The 19594-nt window shown below is 43.2% G+C and overlaps 1 protein-coding gene across 1 annotated transcript in view; it reads left to right on the plus strand.

Moving 5' to 3' along the window:
• ENPEP (glutamyl aminopeptidase) overlaps nucleotides 1–1770 on the plus strand; it is a 65095-nt gene extending 63325 nt beyond the window's left edge. The window contains exon 20 of the mRNA XM_079990201.1: nucleotides 1631–1770. Within this exon, the coding sequence (XP_079846327.1) occupies nucleotides 1631–1768 (138 nt within the window). The 3' untranslated portion in view covers nucleotides 1769–1770. The remainder of the gene's footprint in view (nucleotides 1–1630) is intronic.
• The last annotated feature ends 17824 nt before the right edge of the window (nucleotides 1771–19594 follow it).

Raw genomic sequence — 19594 nt, forward strand, 5'->3', positions numbered from 1 at the left:
GGTAGTTTCAAAAAGATCCGTCTGCCATCTAGGCCAGAAAGATAAGAGCTGCTTCCAAAAAAAAAACAAAAAACAAAAAACAAAAACCAGCATTCACACAGAAAATCTCTGGTTGCAAGAACAACCAACATGGTAGCCTCTGGATGTTTTTGGGCCCCGTCAGCATCATTCGGCATAGCCAATAGTCTGAGATGATGAGAGCTGTAGTCCAATCTGGAGGGCATTACAGTGGCTGTCCTTGAATTAGGGCATAACTCTGCACTTTCTCTTTACTCTTGATTACATAGACCAGCAGAACAACAGTCTATACTAGCTCTCTTTTCACTGATACACTAAAGCATAGTTTAATGCCACATGCATGAACAGAAGTGACATGCATACACTCTCTGCCTGTGGCACAACCATTAGAGGGAAGCTGAAAGCATCTCCTTCTTGTTATAAACAAACTGGAGCTCATGGTTATGCTCGAGCAGCAGAGAACTCTGGCAAGTTTGAACTATGGTTTGCTAACAAGCCATGACCCATAAACCACAGCTTCTCCCTGGCTTTCTAAAACAAAATCGGAGTTTAAACTAACCAGAATTTCTACCAGTTCAGATTTAATTATGAACTTCAGCTAGTTTTAAACAGGAAGCAAATGTTTCTCCTCATGGACAAGCTGCAGGAAGAGAGGGAAGGAGAAGCACATAAGTAGTACCAAGCCATGGTTTAGCATGATGCCCCTGAACAGGTCAGCTCATTTAGGCCAGGAGTGCCATTCTTTAAAATCAGCTGGTTTGGATCAGGGCCAAGGCAAGAGTCGCAGATCTAATCCTTTACCCTTGTGCCAATTCTTCCATTTATATTCCCTCCTGAAGCTGTTATTAGCATATTTGGGGAAGGAGCAATTTATATTGTGGCTGTTGCATTGGAAGAAAAGGTTATAACAGTCCCCCCCCACCCCTCTGCTTCATGCTGCAGCTCCTGTCTCAGCTGGAGACTCCCATATCAGTGTGTGTTTGCTTGTTTGTTTCAAGAAAGAAAATACAGTCGTACCTCGGGTTACAGATGCGTCAGGTTGCGCGTTTTTGGGTTACGGACGTGCCGAAACCCGGAAATACCGGAACGGGTTACTTCTGGGTTTTGCCGCTCACACATGCGCAGAAGCACTAAATCATGCTTTGCACATGTGCAGAAGCGCTGAATCGCAACCCGTGCGTGTTCAGGTGCGGCGCTGCAGGTTGAGAACGTGCCTCCCACACAGATCATGTTCGCAACCCAAGTGTCCACTGTAGTAGGAAGTTCCAAATCAGTCACTGAACACCTTGGAATGCGTCATTTGTCCCCAGATACAGCGGCAGGAAGAGGGTTACAACATGATAAAATGAGATGAGATGATCCACAGCTCTGATCCACACTGCAGGTGTAGCCATGTCCTTCTGTCATTCATTCTGTGGCTCAGATGCATATAACCCAAGCCAATGGTTGCAAAGCCCAGTTTCAAATTGCACAGGGCAGCTGTATATTCATGTATATTCATGTATCTGATATGCAGACCCGATATAAGTTAGACAATTATTCATCTTCTAGCAAACCAGTTTTATCATGCAAATGAATGCACATGGTTGTTGTTGTTGTTGTTTTTCTTAAGATGGAAAACTTCTTTGAGAAATATCCTAATGCTGGAGCTGGAGCATCTTCCAGGACTCAGAGTATTGAAACGGTGAAGGGCAACATTGAATGGTTAAAGCAATACCGAGAAGAGATCGCAGCCTGGTTTCCAAATTAGACTTGATCATCCTTTGTACCCTAAACTAATCTTTAGGACTTTCAAAGTACAGCAAAATGAGGATTTGTAGAAATCCTGCTTTCAGAGCCTGATAAAGCTGCCAGTTCTGTCAGAAGGAAACAACACGGGGATAGAGTAATTTATTGAAATGTATGTTCAAATATGCCACACGGCAATGCTAGCTCCTCAAAACATCGAATGTCCATTAATACATTTGTTCTCCTATTAGTGGGGCTACTTATAGAGTGAAAAATTATCATGCTCACATGGCTCATTAGATTACCCTAGTCTTCTTTGTGAGGATCACTGGTGTGTGTACTTACCACACATAGACGCACACTCCTTTGAAAACGAGTCCTTTGTTTATCCCAAACCCACATTATTCCATGTACTCAGGCCACCCTTCCAAACGTACCTTAACAGCGATCCATTCCAAATCTAGAATTTTTGCCTCTGGCTCTCCTGAGGAAAATTAGATGAGAAATTTTCTCTCCCTCAGAGGACGTTCATGCTTTGTAAAACCATCCTCAAACACATTATCCTCCACTGTATATACAGGTAGCCTATTATTTCCAATCATTTGCAGCATTTTGTAACGATAGCAGGGCAGTGAAATGACACTGCAAAGCAGACTGTGGTATCTGCGTGTTGCCCAAGTGACCCTGGCGAAGCCATAGCTCCCTGGGAGGGTACCTGATCGGCATACAGAAGGTCTCACATTCAAGGATTTCAGGCCCGAATGTAACATGCAGTCAAATTATGCAGCAGACAGCTATGTATCTTGTTTTTCCTTAACTAGTTACAGGTGTGGGAGAGCCCTCTAAAGGCAGTGTGTGGCAAGGGGTAGCTTCTCCCTTAATGCACAAACCTACTAAGATTAGAATAATCTTAGGTACCCACAAGACTTAGATACCAAAAGCAATTTCACCCCAAAGGCAGCCTTAACTGACCTTGTGCCCTCCAGGTATTTTGAACTTCCACCAGCCCCAGCCAGCATGAGCGCTATGTTATGGTGGTTCCAATCCTACCCACACAGCCATGTTCAGAGAGCGCAAGTGTCGCATATTGTTCATTCTGCACCTGCATGGAGTTGATCCTTCAGTGTGGTGGCTCCTATGCGTTAGAACTCCCTGCCTGTTGATCTTAGGCAAACATTTTCACCACACTGCTTTCAGTGCCTGCTAAAAACTTTCTTTTGTTTGCTCAAGTGAGCCTATCCAGAACTGTAAATTTGGCATGTATTTTAACATGTAATTTTATTTTCTAATGTATATCTTTGAAAAACTGCTCATTTAATTTTTTTTTTTAATGTTAGGCTGGTTGTTGTTTTTTCAATATCTGGTTGCATCAGTAATTTTAAGGGCATATTTTATAATTTGCCTGTTAAACAAACAAACAAACATCTGGAGGGCACCAGGATAGTGAAAACATTTCTGAAATTTCCAGTCCAGCACAGGAAGGGAAAACCTTCCTTTCCTGCATGCTGCCTTCACAGTGAAAATTAGGCTTCCCCACCCAATTAAGTAATGAAGGAAAAATAGACTGCCTGCTATGTATTAAGTCCGGGCAAGCCAACATTGTGCCCTCCAGATGTTCTTTGCCTGCGTCTCCCATCACCCCTGATGGTTGGCCATGCTGCTGGCAACAGTAGTGACCAGCAGGGAAACGCAGGTAGTGGGGTGCTGCTCACCTGGCGTCCCAGTACTGCACATTGCTGCCATAGAATTATAGAGTTGGAAGGGACCATGAGGGCCATCTAGTCCAACCCCCTGCAGTGCAGGAATCTTTTGCCCAACGTGGGGCTCAAACCCACAAGCCTGAGATTAAGAGTCCTGTGCTCTACCAACTGAGCTATCCCAGGCCCACTGGGAGGGGGAAGGCAGCAGGGGACTCACTACAGTGTGGCAGCTGTGCCCTCACCAAGTTCCCAACTTGGGATGCTTAAACTAATTCATGCTTGATGGTACTGGCTCTTGTGTGTGCCTGCTTATTACCCATAAACTCCTTAGCATTCTGGGTTCTTAAAACACACACACACACACACACACACAGAGAGAGAGAGAGAGAGAGAGAGAGAGAGAGAGAATACGTTAACAAGGAGAATGTAACACTTTGGCTGCAAAACCTTATGCATTTTCTGGAGAACTCAAGCCAGAAAATAATGCCAGTATCAAAAGCAGCTAGTTTGGAAGCACCTTAGGGCCATAGCTGTCAACCTTCCCTTTTTTTGCGGGAAATTCCCTTATTCCAGCGCCGTTTCCCACTGCTTCCCGCTGCTGTCCCGGATTGTTAGATATCCCGTAGACTGTCCCCATGACAGGTGAGGCTGCTGATCCCTTATTTTCGAGGCTGCTGATCCCTTATATTCAAATCTGAAAGTTGACAGATATGCTTAGGGGTCACTCACTGCCGAACTACACAGTCCATCCACTGTATTGTGCTGGTCCTTGAAAAAAGAATTTATCTAATTCTTATAACCAACTCTCTCGTAGTTCTAAATGTCCAAAGCCAATGTTGTGTACACAAATTTGCTAGAAGGGAAAAAAAACACCATAATGAGGAGGAGTACAAATCAAATTAGTAAACAAAGGCAGGAATTAACTAACATGGGTGAAGAATGCAAAATGTCTAGTCAGTTTTCATTATGATGTAGGAAGAGCAGCCCCTAGTGGCAAAGAGAAGTCATTACCGATAAACGTTCAATAATTATTTATGCACTAGGAACTGTCGTGGCCATTTGTTGTTCGATTTTCTACAAGCCACTAATCAGAGTCAAATAATGTGATACATAGCACAGCAGTGTTTTATCGTGGATCCATTTTTTTCATCCTAGCCAGAATTCCTGAATGTCCCAATCAAACTAATCCATTTCAGGTCTTCGTTTGGTTAAATATATGCCTGTATAGATATTGATGACAATAAAGAATCCTGTGTTTGTTCATTTGGGTGTCTATTATTTCTGAGTGCACCAAAAATAGCATTGACAAAGACAGACAAATAGACATAGCCCAATACTCCCTGCTATCCAGCAAATTCCCCCAAAATAGACACACCTCTAAATGAAGCAGGGTTCACCCTCTCCCCAGGTCTCATCCAATCTATTGGCATCAGCGATGCCACAAGAACTGAAAGAATAAAGGGGCTTTTGGCCTGGTGTCTCAACCCACAACAGAAACCCTTTGACACAGGGAAGTAAACAATTTCCTTACCAGTCATGGCTTGCTTTGATTATAGAAAGGCAGCTGAATTTTGGTAGATGAAACTCAGTGTTGATTTTCCTGCGGGTTTCCTAACAGAGGATCTCTGTCAGCTAGCACTGATGATTATTCTCACCAGCCAGTAGTACAAAATGGACATAAGAGCCTGCTGGATCAGGCCAAAGGACCCACCTAGTCCGTCACTCAGTTTTCACAGCAGCCAATGGGAAGCCCACAAGAAGGAGCTGAGCACAATAGAAATCTCCCCATTCTTAGCAACTCGTACTCAGAGATCTACCAGGTCATCATTACAGTGGTACCTCAGGTTACAGATGCTTCAGGTTACAGACTCTGCTAACCCAAAATTAGTACCTCAGGTTAAGAACTTTGCTTCAGGATGAGAACAGAAATTGTGCAGCGGTGGTGCGGTGGCAGCGGGAGGCCCCATTAGCTAAAGTGGTACCTCAGGTTAAGAACAGCTTCAGGTTAAGAATGGGCCTCCTGTACCAATTAAGTTCTTAACCCAAGGTACCATTGTACTTCATCAAAACATAAACAAACAAAAAAACCCCAATTAGATAAGAAGGCTTTTTCTCAGTGAGGAAGGTAAAAGCTGTCTCAAATTGAACGTGACTAAGAATGTACCCCCTTCATCAACACATATGTCTCCCAAGAGGTTTTTGTGATCCCCCAATCCCTCCCCAATTTGTCTTTTTAAAAATAAATAAAAGAAATACTGAGTGATCATAAGGGTCTCCTGCTGTGATGTCATAATGTCAAGAGGTTTTCCAGTGACATCCAAGGGCTGCCGCCACAAAAAACTTTCTAATAATAATAATAATAATAATAATAATAATAGTTGCCATATGTCCTCTTTTTCCGGACATGTCCTCTTTTTCATGATGAGAGTCATCATAGAGATCCATAGTTAAAAGTAGAAGTTGTCAGATGTGTCCTCTTTGTCGCTCTTCAAAATATGGCAACTCTAGTATGCACACACACACACACACACACACACACACACTTACACTATCACACACACACACACACACACACACATATACACACACCGACTAAACCCATAGTTCTTCTGCTGTGATTCCATAATGCCAAAGGGCTTTTGTGATTCCAAAACACAATGCACACAGAAAAACTGAGGGGTTTTTTATTTAAAAATACTCCTACTACTATTAGGCATCTGCACTTTTACACTTTGTCTCCTGGGTGAATGCAGCCCTGAAAAGGGTTAGACAATCCTGCCCAATCAAATCACAAAGGTAACAGCACAATGGCTGCATCCCCATAAAGTCACGGGAAATAGGCCTTATATCAAAATAATTTCATAGCACCTTCCAGATTCCAACAGTAGAAAACAAGTGCCATCTGCAACTTGTACAGCACTGGCTGCAACAAGCCTACATACTTCAAAGGCAGACTGCCATGGTGACCTTAAGATCTTGCATTGCTCCCTGCATTATTTCAAAGATTTTGCAGCAAGAGCAAAGTTGTTCTAGGTGGCTATAGATTTGTTACCTCTGTTTAATCAATCTTAGCACAAGTGCTTGTAAGTAGCTAGATCCTACCCCCCCCCCTACAGACAGCAATAAATAGCATAGCCGCTGTGTCTAAACCTTGGCTGCTGTGGCCCCCATACTAGATACAAAAACTGCTTTGAATCAGTGGCATAGTGGGGGGGGGGGGACACAGGGGTGGTTGCCCGGGGTGCAAAATTGTTAGGGACACAACATTTCAACACCTGGTGCTGCCTTAATACAGCTGTGTGCTTCTGTGCCTGGGCTCCGTTGAAAACGGCTTCTCCATATGAACCAGAAAGTGACCTCTCCAGACAACGAATGACTCTTTTTTTCTTATCTCTGTGGCTGCGATCTCCTGGGTGACCCAGATGCTGTTAGGCAGTTGAAAGCACATTTGTACTCCATCCGTTTCCCTCCCTCCCTCCATGTGGCCCTGGGCACTGGCAACCCATGCTACACCACTGCTTTCAATATCTCCTTCCCCTCAATTTCCAAAGCAGTATCTCATGAGGCATACAGGATTCTATTTGGGGAAGTCCATCAGCACTATCCTTGGGATGCTTACTCACAAGTAAGTCCTGCTCAATTAAATGAGGACTGCTTACTTTCAACTAAGTATGGGATTCTCACGTAAAGCCCATTGACTCAAAAGAGCTTGAGGCACGATTCTTTGCATCTCAGCTGCAGGATATAAGTTTATGTAGAAGCAGATAATGTTCTATTAGACACCAATGGAAATCTTAACCCCACAAGAGAGCTCTGGATATAATTCGTGCAGGGGGGAATTGTAGGTTCATAAAAACAACGCAGAAGTGAGTGGTACCGTCACACCTAACAGGCATTGGTTCTGTTGTGACCTCACTAGAAGGAGCAATTTATTTTGAAATATTAGTCAATATTAGCTCAGTGCTTAGCCAAAGCTCTTGTGAGTCAAAACTAAGAAGACATTTCTGAAGCAAACAATGAAGTATCGGGAGGAGGCAGGAGAGAGGGAGGGGATGAGTGCAACAGTAAAGGAAAATATAATGACATTCATTCAAAAGCTTCTGAAAACTCCCAGGCTCTAGAAAAATCAGTTGTAAATAGCATTCTTTCTAAGTTTGGCTATGTATATGCTACACCTTTAAAGTGCATTTGGAACACATTCTTTCCCTCAAGCAATCCTGGACACTGTAGCTCACTCCTCAATGGTTCCCAGTAACCTACAGTACCCAGAATTCTTTGAGGAAAAGAAGGTGGTTCAAACGTGCTTTCAAGGTAGAATCATGAAATCTTAGAGCTGGAAGGGACCCAAGAGTCATCTAGTCCAACGTCCCACAATGCAGGAATCTCGACTAAAGCATCAATGACAGATGGCTGTTAAAGCCTCTCCTCCTACCAGAGGGGAGGAGTTGTGAGCGGGAGCCGGTTCCTGCGTTGGCAGGGGGCGTATTCGGCCCCCTGGGTCAGTTTCCCACCTGCCGCGCCGCGCCCGTCAGCCAGCCAATTGGGCTGGCTTGGGGGCAGGGTTTAGCCGCATTCAAGTGGCCACAGCCGCACTGTGCCCTCATGCTCCTGCCTGGAGTCATCAAATCACCCGCCCACCCTCCCTTTAGGTCATATTTATGCTTTTAACCTTGCTATGGACTTTGGTTGGTTGCCCTGGTTGCCCAGGGGGCCTGATAAGAACTTTTGTCCATTTGGCAAATTGGCAACAGCCACTTGGTTTTTTTGCCTACCTCGTAGCAAATCGTCACAACTTTTCGGGCATTGGCGGTTAGACATTGGAATATGTGTCATGTGTTGGAGGGCCATCACCTACCCCTCCCCTTGTTGGGTATTCCGTTAAAGGAATCCGGTGGTCATGGATCCTGTCCGATGCCCTGCGGGTGGCTAGGGCCATGGCAAAACCCCCGGTGACATCAGGGGAAGCTTCCGGTTGTATTTGCATCAACAAGCTCCTCCCACTGGTTGTTAACCTTCGGATGACTCCCCGCTGAGCGGGGTGGATTCATATATAGATTGTTTGATCCAATGCCTAAGCCAATACCACTCACATGCTGTAACCAATAAAGTTGTGGCCTTCTGTAGCCCATTAACCTAAAATATACGTGTCCTTGTGTCTTATTTATCCCTAAGCGGGGGGGGGGGGGTCCTCAACTCACAACCTCTGCTTAAAAACCTCCTAGGGAGGAGAGATATTGTATGTATGCAGCCATTGACTGCCATCCTTAGACTGCTGCTGTTAACATTTTGCTTATGAGTGCTTGTTTCCAACAACTTATGCTGCCGTAAGAAAATAATTTGTCTGAAAGGACATTTTAAGCTTTGGTTGTCCTGCCCTTTCAAAGACTCATTTGGAAATCAAAATAAATTCCCAAATAGTGATTTCCACCACCACCCCTTTTAAGTAACAATGGGGTTGAGAGTGTGTCAACATTTACTTTATAACCTCTGCTCAAATGTTAGGCATTTATGACTACTGTAAACATTCAAGGAGGACTGCCTCTTAAGAAGCAAGGCCACCGCTGAGGTAATATGTTGGTTTTATTGTTCAATACCCTAAATGGATGCTTGTTTTGAGGCAACATTTTCAAGGCTAATAGTCTGGTCTACAATCCAGTTCAGGTGAAGTATGGGGGCTTAGAGGCAATTGAGAGCCATCAAAGTCGGTCCAGGCTAAATTGTTTTAATCCAGATTAAACCAGATTACAGATTGGGCTATTGTTTACAGAGAGTTTTCTAAAGTTTCCAAAATGAATGAGCTGGTGGTGGTGGTTATATGTGTGTTTGTATAAAATTTGTTATTTTTGCAAGCCATTTAGAGACTATTTTAGTATTAAATAAGCCTATTATATTATATTATATTATATTATATTATATTATATTATAATATTACTTTTATGTCCCATCTTTCCTCCAAGGAGCTCAAGGTGGTTCACATGGCTCCTCTTCCTCCTCATTTTGTCCTCCCAACAACCCTGTGAGGTAGGTTAGGCTGAGAATGAGTGACTGGCCCAAGGTCACCCATGGGCTTCATGACTAAGTGGGGATTTGAACCCTGATATCAAAGATCCTAAGGGATGTGGGTGGCGCTGTGGGTTAAACCACAGAGCCTAGGACTTGCCGATCTGAAGGTCGGCGGTTTGAATCCCTGCGACAGGGTGAGCTCCTGTTGCTCGGTCCCTGCTCCTGCCAACCTAGCAGTTCAAAAACACGTCAAAGTGCAAGTAGATAAATAGGTACCGCTCTGGCGGGAAGGTAAACGGCATTTCTGTGCGCTGCTCTGGTTTGCAGAAGCGGCTTAGTCATGCTGGTCGCATGACCTGGAAGCTGTATGCCGGCTCCCTCGGCAATAAAGCGAAATGAGCGCCGCAACCCCAGAGTCGGTCACAACTGGACCTAATGGTCAGGGGTCCCTTTACCTTTACCCTTATCACAGATCCTAGTCCAATACCACATCACACTGGCTAAACAATAAACATAATATATGACACTTTTCATTCAGCGTTGTCTCCCACTTCCCCCCAAATGCACATGAAATTCAAAGCATGAAACATGAAAACATGTATATGGACAATGCACCCACATCCATGCATTCAAACTATTGAGTGTGTAATACAAGTAATCTTCTATGAATGCCAACATATGCATCTTCATAGATATGCAAACAAGAAGCACAGGAAATTATCCCTTCTATATTTTCAATTGGATAACCTCACCCAGATCTTGAGTCAGTAATAGCTAAAACGCTTCCTGAATGGAATTTGTGAATTGACAATAGCAAACTCATGAATACCAATGCACAGAAACATATGAAATCGCATTGGACAGAGTTAGGTTTGCCTTAAGGCTGACCTAGAGGACAGACTAAGGCATACCTCACACAAACAATGGATACGAGAGGTTGCCAGACAATTCAGGTCTAGACAGCATAACTAGCTTGACTCAGTGCTACGCAGTTTCATATATTCATATGAAACTGTATTGATGATGATTCATAAAACCCCAAAGGCCAGGATGAGAAAATAAATTGACAGCTTCTGTGCATTTATGCTCCAAGCACACAAAAAACAGGTTAATAGGCGGTGCTGCAGCCACCTTCCTTTGGCCCCCTCACAGAAGAGAAGGACTGAATGAAAGTTTATACTTGTTGGGGTGGCGGAACACTGGTCATGCAGTTCAGTGGAAATCAAAGGTGCTGAAGGCTCTTTAAATTGTTCACATGAAAACATCTGAGCTAACAAGAGTTAAATCTCAACCTGCCTTTCCCTGCAAAACAGAGTCTTGGGTCTTGGATTACATGTAAAATATTTTAAACACTTGATCTTACCCGTGAGGCCCAGGGAAGCTCAAAATCCTAAGCCTTGGGGGGATTTCACAATGGACCACCCACTATGAAAGTTGAGGTTGGCACCTCTGCCATGCAGCTTGCTCTTAAGAAGCCCTTCCAAATACTGCTGCGGGCTTTCCCTGTGGAAACAAAAACAGGACTGCAAACGGCTGGCTAGTTGATGTGATCTGGAAAAGCTCTGCAGTGTAGATTGCACACGGTGCTATCATACCCTCCAACATTTCTCCGATGAAAATAGGGACATCCAATTCCACCATTATCCATGGACCAAAGACTATATTTGTATGCTATGACAGCAGCTAGAGTTCTGATAGCCCAAAAGTGGAAAACACAGGAGATACCGACTGCAAAGGAGTGGCAGACAAAGTTGGTCGAGTACGCGGAACTAGCAAAGCTGACACATAGGATTCGCAGTCAGGAGGAGACAAAGTACCAAAAAGAATGGAGTAAATTTGTGGTTTATATAAGTGAGAACTGTAGAAATTTGAAGATGTTAGCAGGACTGAAATAAATCTTATGTCATGGTTTAGTCTTTTACAAATGAAATTGTGAATTAAAGATTGGAATAAGAAAACCTGCGGAAGGGAAGGAAGGAAGTCAATGGCTCTATGGAGCATAAAGTAGGATACATGTAAAAAGATTTGATGTTTTTGTTTGTTGGTGTTGGTGTATTTAAAATGAAAACTTAATAAAAAGCATTTTTTAAAAAAAACACAATTCCACCATCATCATATTTGCCCCAGCCATTCTGAGCGGCTTCCAACATTTATAAACATAACAAAATACTAAACATTGAAAAACTTCCCTATACAGGGCTGCCTGTGTCCTTGGCTCAGGGGTTGCATAACTCCATACCCTCCAACATTTCACCAATGAAAATAGGGACGTCCTAAGGAAAAACAGTACATTCCAGGTTCGAATCAGAAACCAGGATGGCTATTGTAATTCCAGGACCGTCCCTGGAAAATATTCTTTACAATGTTGGCATTAAGCCTCTTGTGCTGCCCTGTGTGGCCTCCTAGAATTAGCTCACAGTCAGTTGCAGGAACATAGGAAACTCACTGCTTCATACTGAGTCAGACAAATGGTTCATCTAGCTCAGCACTGTTTTACGATGACTGCATACCTTCCAACCTGTTGAGTTCCAATATTGGAATATGTGTCTTCCTGTCCATGCTCCTGTGCAAGTCACATGACCCGTGTGAGGTCACAGAGCCCAAAAGACACACTTTCTTCCAGGGCTGTGCTCTCACAGCACCAAAAAATGTGCATTTTAGGATGCTGTGCAAAATCGTGGCCCCGAAAAAGCCAGGTGGGATGTGCTAGATGCTGTACAATTTTTAACTGTATTTTAATTGCTGCTTTTTTTCTTATATTGTATTTTATTGATTTCAGTCTGCATTCCATAAAATCCTAATTATAATACAATATAAGAAATAAAAGAAGCAGTGAAATTACAATTAAAATTGAATTTGTGTATTTAATGTGTACATTCTGCAGACCACCTCCACAAAACTCATGGACATCTGGCAGTCTACAGACTACTATTGTGGAAATCTAGGTTTAGGATTGGGCCATCTGAAGAACTACTTCCATGTGCCCAGGTGTTGAGACCTTAAGGAGAGGCCTATCTATCTATCTATCTATCTATCTATCTCTCCTGTCAGAATCAGATGCATCTTTGGAGACTACTCAAGAAAAACCCCTTTTATTTAAACAGGCATTTTGGCCTAATGGGTTGTTGTTGTTGTTCTGCTACTCTGCATTTTGAATCTAATTTGATTTTAATTGTGTTTTTATCTAGCTGCTATTTTTATCTGCTCTTTTCTGGTTTCATTGTCATCTTGCAGCCTTGTTTGTGCTCTTTTCTTTCCATTTTTTTTTTAACTTGTGGGTTTTAATTCACAAACAAGGAAGCCAGATGACAATAACACCGGATTAGAGCAAATAAAAATACTTTAATTAAATTTTCATTTTTATTTGTTGTGCTCAGTATTTTAATGTGTTATGTGTTACATTTATAGCCTGCTTGGAGGTTTTTTTATGGACAGCAGTAGCAAATAAATAAATAACCCATTTTTCTCCATTGAGGAACATTTAGGGAGGACTATCAGCAGCTACTGAAGTTTCTAAGGTTCATTGAAAGCATATGAATGTGAACCAAAGTTATTTCAAAGAATGCCCAAACTTCAAGCTAAAACTGGACTATCTGCTTCACTGCTTCAGTGGATTTGCAGTCTGCTTGAAAAAAAACTTATTTTCCATGAAGATCATGCAGAGGGGAGGGAAAACAGTTTTATCTTACCAACATTTTGCTAAAATCCATCATCTAGGCCACTGTTCTATCTTTTGTACTTATTGGCAGGGGCTCCAAATGTGCAGGGATGCAAAATCTGGGCATGAAAGTGAGATCTGATCTCTAGCAAGTCCCTTCTGTAATATTTATCTACAAAAAAGACTAGAAGGCCATATGCTAAGCGAGCCATAAATGTCATGCTTTGTTTCAATTTTGGAGTCTTTTGCTGGTCAGAAAGAAAGAAACTCTCCATTAAAAAGATGAGTAATGACAATGCAACCCAAAGGAGGCTTAAAGACATGTGTTCTAGATGTGATCATACTGCATACCACCTAACTTTTTTGTTTGCTTGTTTAAAACTTTAAATGATGGCGCATTCAATGGGAGTTTCCCTTCTTTGCCTCTGCTTCTCACATGCCCTCAAAATCTACTCCTCCGGCTACTCCAGAGCAGGTTGCAGGATAGGGAGCCGAAGGGGAAAGGAAAGGAAGGGGAGGTCCCACTGAGCCAGCAGAAGTCCAGTCATGTAATGTGAGATGTCACCCATATGCTGGAGAAATAAAGCTTTTATTGGAAAACACCAAAACTTGCTACATTTCAAGCAAATGTTTTGACAGCAAAATTAGTAGAAAACCTTAAAGTACATGATTGATCGGTGAGCTATAAGAAGCATACAAAAGGCTAAAGTGTGCTAAAACTTACAATTTACACTCTCCCAGATAAAGGGAGCAATCTGATGCACCAGAAGCTGTTGTAAATGAAGCTAAAGCTACGTCCAGATCCAAACCCTGCTCAGCAGCAGAGCTGCTGCTATTCTGCCCAAACCTGGCAGAGGGAAAGCAAGCCGTCAAAATAGTCTTATGACAGATTGCCAGGTTACAATATCAAGCTGGATGGGTTTAGGATCTAGCCTAAGTACCCCCACTCTGGTCGCACCCATGCCACACCCCCAGATTGCCCATTTTGGAGGACTTCCACTGGCTTCCACTCAGCCAGCTGAAGCCCAACTGAGCAAGTTATGCTGGCGTATCTTGGGCTGAGCCAGAGTTAGGACAGAGGCAAATTTAAGGGAGTGGGAGTGGTTCACCTGCGCTGGGTGCCGAGCCAAGAGGGCACCGCAAGGGCACTGCAACAATGATGAACAACGAAAGGTGAGAGGCAGGGGTGCGCTGGATTTTGGCATCACACAAGGTGCCACAGAAATTTTAAAGCCCAAAGGCCACCACTAGTTAGAGGCTTAACAGCAGCTGAGCCAGAGATCTGTAGCATCCAAAGCTACTCATCCCAGAAGATCTCTTCATAAGATTGGCCCCTAAATTTCCCATTTTGGAACATAAAAGCAAGCAGATAATAGGATCAATAGAGCACAATGCCTCTCGTTCAATCTCTGGATGGAGACCGACCAACCAAGACCACAAGATCAATCCCAGAACAAAAGCTGGAGTGAAGGGACACTGGGAAATTCATGGCTTCCCAGCATACTTAAATGGGGTGGATAGTTGCTCCTTTTATCAACCTTTCCCACACAAGGAAGTTGAGGAAAATATAGCTGCTTTTTAGTAAGCTATGGTAGAGGGGCTGTGATTTCCCTACACGTATTAGAATTCAGAAGTGCAATTTATTGACATCATTCAATACCCCCCCGCCCAATCACTCTTTCCCATAACTAAGTGGCAAGAGACTATGTCCAAAAATAACATTTCAAAATAATGGATTTAGGATCCACATATTTTTCCAATGAATCAAATCCTTATTCTGAGCAAAGAGCCTTCAAAAGAAGTTTCTGCTTTCTGGGGAAAACCAAACCATCATGTTGTGCATGATATTTATGTCAGATAGATCTGAATTATGACTTGGATGAGGTACTAATCAGTAAGGACAGACATCTGACAACATAAATTATGGAGAAAGGCACGTTCCAGTCACGAAGGAACAACTGAAAACACAAGCCTGCATTTGGTGAATATAACTCATTGTTGTGCCCAAATGCATCGTACTTCACTGTAAGATCACGTAAATGGACTCCTTTGGTGTGAGAGCGATCAGTTGTTTGGAAGAGTCTTTTGGGAATGCTGTCAAAAGCAAGCAGTTTCACTCTTTCCTATTCAAAATTGCTGTGCTTTTCCCCATTTCTGGACTGTGGTTTCATCAGCAGTGAACCCTTGCATGTCCCCCTCCAAACAAAGTGACAAGGAAGTGACACCTATCTCAGATGGTTGTTCCCAACAACAAACCCCTCAGAACCATTTAGAAGAAGTCCTGCCATACATCTCTGGGTATAGACCTGAGAAAGTATTATGCATGGCACTCCATTGATTCAGATTGCAATGCCTTTAGAACTGCGGACCATGGCACTACTGCCAGTGCTGATATGAGTCCAAGCTATCAGTTCTACCAGTAGGATTTATTGCCACATAATAGGCACAATGCAAATAATGTTACCTGAGCATTTCAATCCCATTTATTTCCATGGGAACTTCTGGGTCTCATTCATTAGTCCATGTGCATATGGGATTTTTATTGCTAGGGGAGTGGGCCTCTACTAATAACCATTCCCACAGATGCTGTTGAGTCCATTTCCACTGCTCCTGACAATGAGGAAATCCAACTTGCATGGATGGAGCTCAAGTGCTGGACCATGGCCACAGCAGAAGGTATTCACTTTGTTTGTGCATGTTGATGATTCTATGTGTGCAAACATATCCCAGTCCCGTTCCCATTACAAAATGTGCATAACCCTCACAGTGCATCCAGCCTCCTGTATGGGTGAAAATAATTATCCGGCCTTTGTGCTTTGGTAACATCCAGACTTGATGACTGCAATGTGTTATGCGTAGGCTTGCCTCTGTTTGGAAACCTCAGCGGGTTCACAAACTGGCAGTCTGCTTGTCGCCTCGCCAATACTTGTGCTTGCTCTTTTCACTTCTTTACAGCAAAATTATATCATACTGACACTAAAAGTTGTGGACATTCAATGAAGCTGAATGCTGCAAAATTCAAGATACACAAAAGAAAGCAGCAATGAAGCATATGAGAGGAAGAAAGGTGGTTGAGTGGAAAGCTGATTCAAAGCTGAGTTGGAGAAGAACGTTTGGGTCTATAACCCTATCCTCATATTTGGGATGAGCATTAGTGAGCTGCCAACATGTGTATTGCAAAGTGCCAGGATAAGCTGACTATAGCTGCTGTAAATCAGTGGGATGCAAAACTTATTCACTTCTGATGCATATCTGCTCTGAAGAAAGCCCCACCCAGCACGAAGGGGCTTACACCCAGGTAAGGGTAAAGGATTGGAGGGCAGTTCCATTCAAGCTGTCATTATACAGTACTTATAAAAACAACCCATTCTTTTCTTTTCATATGCTGGCTACATACCTTCTAAAGCGTGTTTGCTTTTGCAGAAAGGTTGCAGTAGCATTGTTTGTTTAAATCTCAGGCCATTTTAGGCACTGTATACTCTAGCAACAAAGAATAAAACTACTGAAGAGGACTTCTGTGTGCTGTGTGGATAATGTGTTATGCATAGAATGCATTTCGATAGTCCATGCTGGCTACTGACCTGCGTCGTGGCGTTTTCATCTGTAGGGTTAATCAGCCCTTACTAGGATGTCAAGTAAAATATACTTAATATGGATTAAGAGAGCCTGTTTTGGGTTGAGCCAGTCTTAACCTTGTTTGAATAAGAGTCAAATGCAGTATGTTCACATTACTTTTGATCAGTGCTAAAATGGTCTGAATAGCCTTAAAATGGGCTAGCTAACCTAGATTAGCTAAACATAGCTTAATTACTCGTGGTGGTGGGCAAACCTTCCCTATAGACAAACCCTCTAATTATTAACTTAAAATGTGCATTAAATAGGCATTACTTAACCTACCAGAGCTAATTAACCTCCTGAGCTCAGAAAGTTAAGCTCCTAACCTTTGCTCAAAATAATCCTAGAGCGGGAAAGCAATGGAGGCTGTAACTCAAACTGGACCATATAAATACAGAGGAGGAAGCTGGTATTTGTTTGGGTTCTTTAAAAGCAAAATCTGCTTGCTTGGGGTCAAAATAAGAGCCTCTTTCACAACAGCTGCTGGAGAAATGCTCTTTTCTATAAGGAAGAGGACAAAGAGTGCTCTTATTCCTACTCTTCCTAGCAAAACTCCTCCTGGTTTTCCTACCTGTGGGTGGTCATCACCACATGACTGCTGCTTATTCCAAAGCAGGGGTGGATGCCAGAGCGAGCCAGGACCGTACATCCAGACCTAATAAACACACCAATTGTCTGTAGTTATAACACAGGTAGTAACCACTAATTAGATTCTATACTCTCCTGTCAGGAATGTTTATACAACCAAGCTCTGCACTCATTCATAGCCATTATAGTCTGTTAAAAAAATACTACTGTTTCTTATATACGTCATTGGTTTCAGTGAGCGAATCAACCCCTTGTTCACGGGGGATTATATAATACCTTTTTTTTCATTAAGACATTTTGTTTTTATTTTATTTATTTGTGTGGGGGGGTTCTTTCATTACTAACCACTGTGGGATCATCTGGATGAATGATGAGATATAGGGGGGAACTCTAAATTAATAAACTGTTGGTAAATATACATACCAATTATTGAAATTATTATGTTGCTGGTAATTATGCAGACCACTGCTGCTAATGTGAATTCCACCTCTTTGATTTCATTTCTGTAAGAGGGGGCAAGGCTGTCACAATCTATTTTTCTTTCCATGAGGTGTTTGTGACTCTAAAAGCTCTGTGGCAGGTAAAAATGACACACAAATGGGTGAAATTGTTCTCGCTTCTGCAGTGCAACTACTAAAATTGGGACAATTCAGGAAAAGCAAGAATGGCATGCAATCAGGTAGCTCTCCCATCATCTAACTATTGAACACCTATTTAAAGCCCTGACAGAGGGATGCGCAGAAGCAGATTTCTGTGTTATCCTCACTATTCTTTGTTAAGACCATTATTAATTTGCTAGTAGCAAGAGTGCTGAGCGTCAGGTAGTGTAGCTCTGTGGCAGAGCATATGTCTTGCATTTCAAAGATCCCAGATTTAATCCCTCCAGATCTACACTCCAGGTAGGGTAAAGAAAGTCCCCTACTCGAACCCCCCCCCCCCAGCTGCTACCAGTCAGCGTAGATGCTGCCGAGCCAGGCAGGCCAATAATATAATTCCGTTTTTTGCGTTGAATGTAACCAGATTTATTCACTGAAGGGGGGAATGAATAATAAAAGGAGGAAGGTTTGTATTTCTTGCTATTCCCTTTATCACGGTATTGGTGATTGGGTCATCTGCAGAAGATGCTTCTTCTGGGAAGGAATGATGATGTGGGTATGCATACAAATACGAAGGAAGGAAGGAAGGAAGGAAGGAAGGAAGGAAGGAAGGAAGGAAGGAGCGAGCGAACCCGTCCATGGTTAAGGAATGAAGATAAGTTCCACGGAGGAACCAGCCACGCGGATAGCTCTTACCTTGAACCAGGCTAGATTCTTAGCAGAAAGGTTTAGTCGAGAGATCCCGGGGAAGGATCAGGCCTTGCAGATGCAGAGGTCGGGTGGAAAAGGGAGACTTTCATAATCCTAGCAATTTTAAGGAAGATCGGTCCGAGCTGATGCACAAAGAGGGAGAAGTTCCCCATCTTCCGCCGGTTTCGCGATGCAACTTTTTTCGCCGGGTGTGCGTGCGTGCGCGCGCCGGCGCAGAGTTCCCCTTTTCATGAATGGGTGGGCAAGTTCATGATAGAACGCTGGGGATAATTAATAAGGATGATGAAAAGAACGCGCCGCCCGGCAGTCAGCGCCAGCAGAGGGAACTTTCCCCGTCTCTTAAGGAAATGGAACTGCCCTTCCAAGTTCAGTTAATTGGCGCTCCAGCCAGACAGGATCGCTGGAGAAATCAGCTTTGTCCTTTGCCTGCTTAGGCTACAGCCCCATATCCACTTACTCGGGAATAAGCTCTGTCGGAAATCCGCAGGACTTACTTTCGAGTAGGCGTGTTTCGGATCGGATGGCGCCGTTAAAATTCATGAACCTCTTTTTCAAACGTGTCAGCGCCGATTACATTCCTAACTAACCTTGGGCTTGTTAGAGGCTTGTTTTTCTTAGATGCGATGGGAGAAAACAGCTGGGAGGAATTTTGCCGCTGAGTGTCGTGCAGTAAATCTCGTTTTGTCCAACTAAAGTGTGCATAGGATTGCGGTCCTCGGCGTGAGTGGGTCATTTTTAGGGAAAGGATGCGAGCATAGCAGATTTCTGAGCCCTGGCAGTAAAACCGAATTCCTCCGCGCTACGCAATCCTATGCAACTCAAAAATAATCCTCATGGTTTTGAATGGAACTTACTACCAGGTACTTAAATCTGCACAGGATCGCTCCCTTGGTGTCCGTTTGCAATCCTTTGCACACTGATTTGGGAGTAATCCCAAATGCAGAGCAAGCATTCATAGGATGCGAGTGGGTTTCAGC

The sequence above is a fragment of the Podarcis cretensis genome, assembly GCF_951804945.1.
Source record: "Podarcis cretensis genome assembly, chromosome: 9".
Classification (NCBI taxonomy): domain Eukaryota; kingdom Metazoa; phylum Chordata; class Lepidosauria; order Squamata; family Lacertidae; genus Podarcis; species Podarcis cretensis.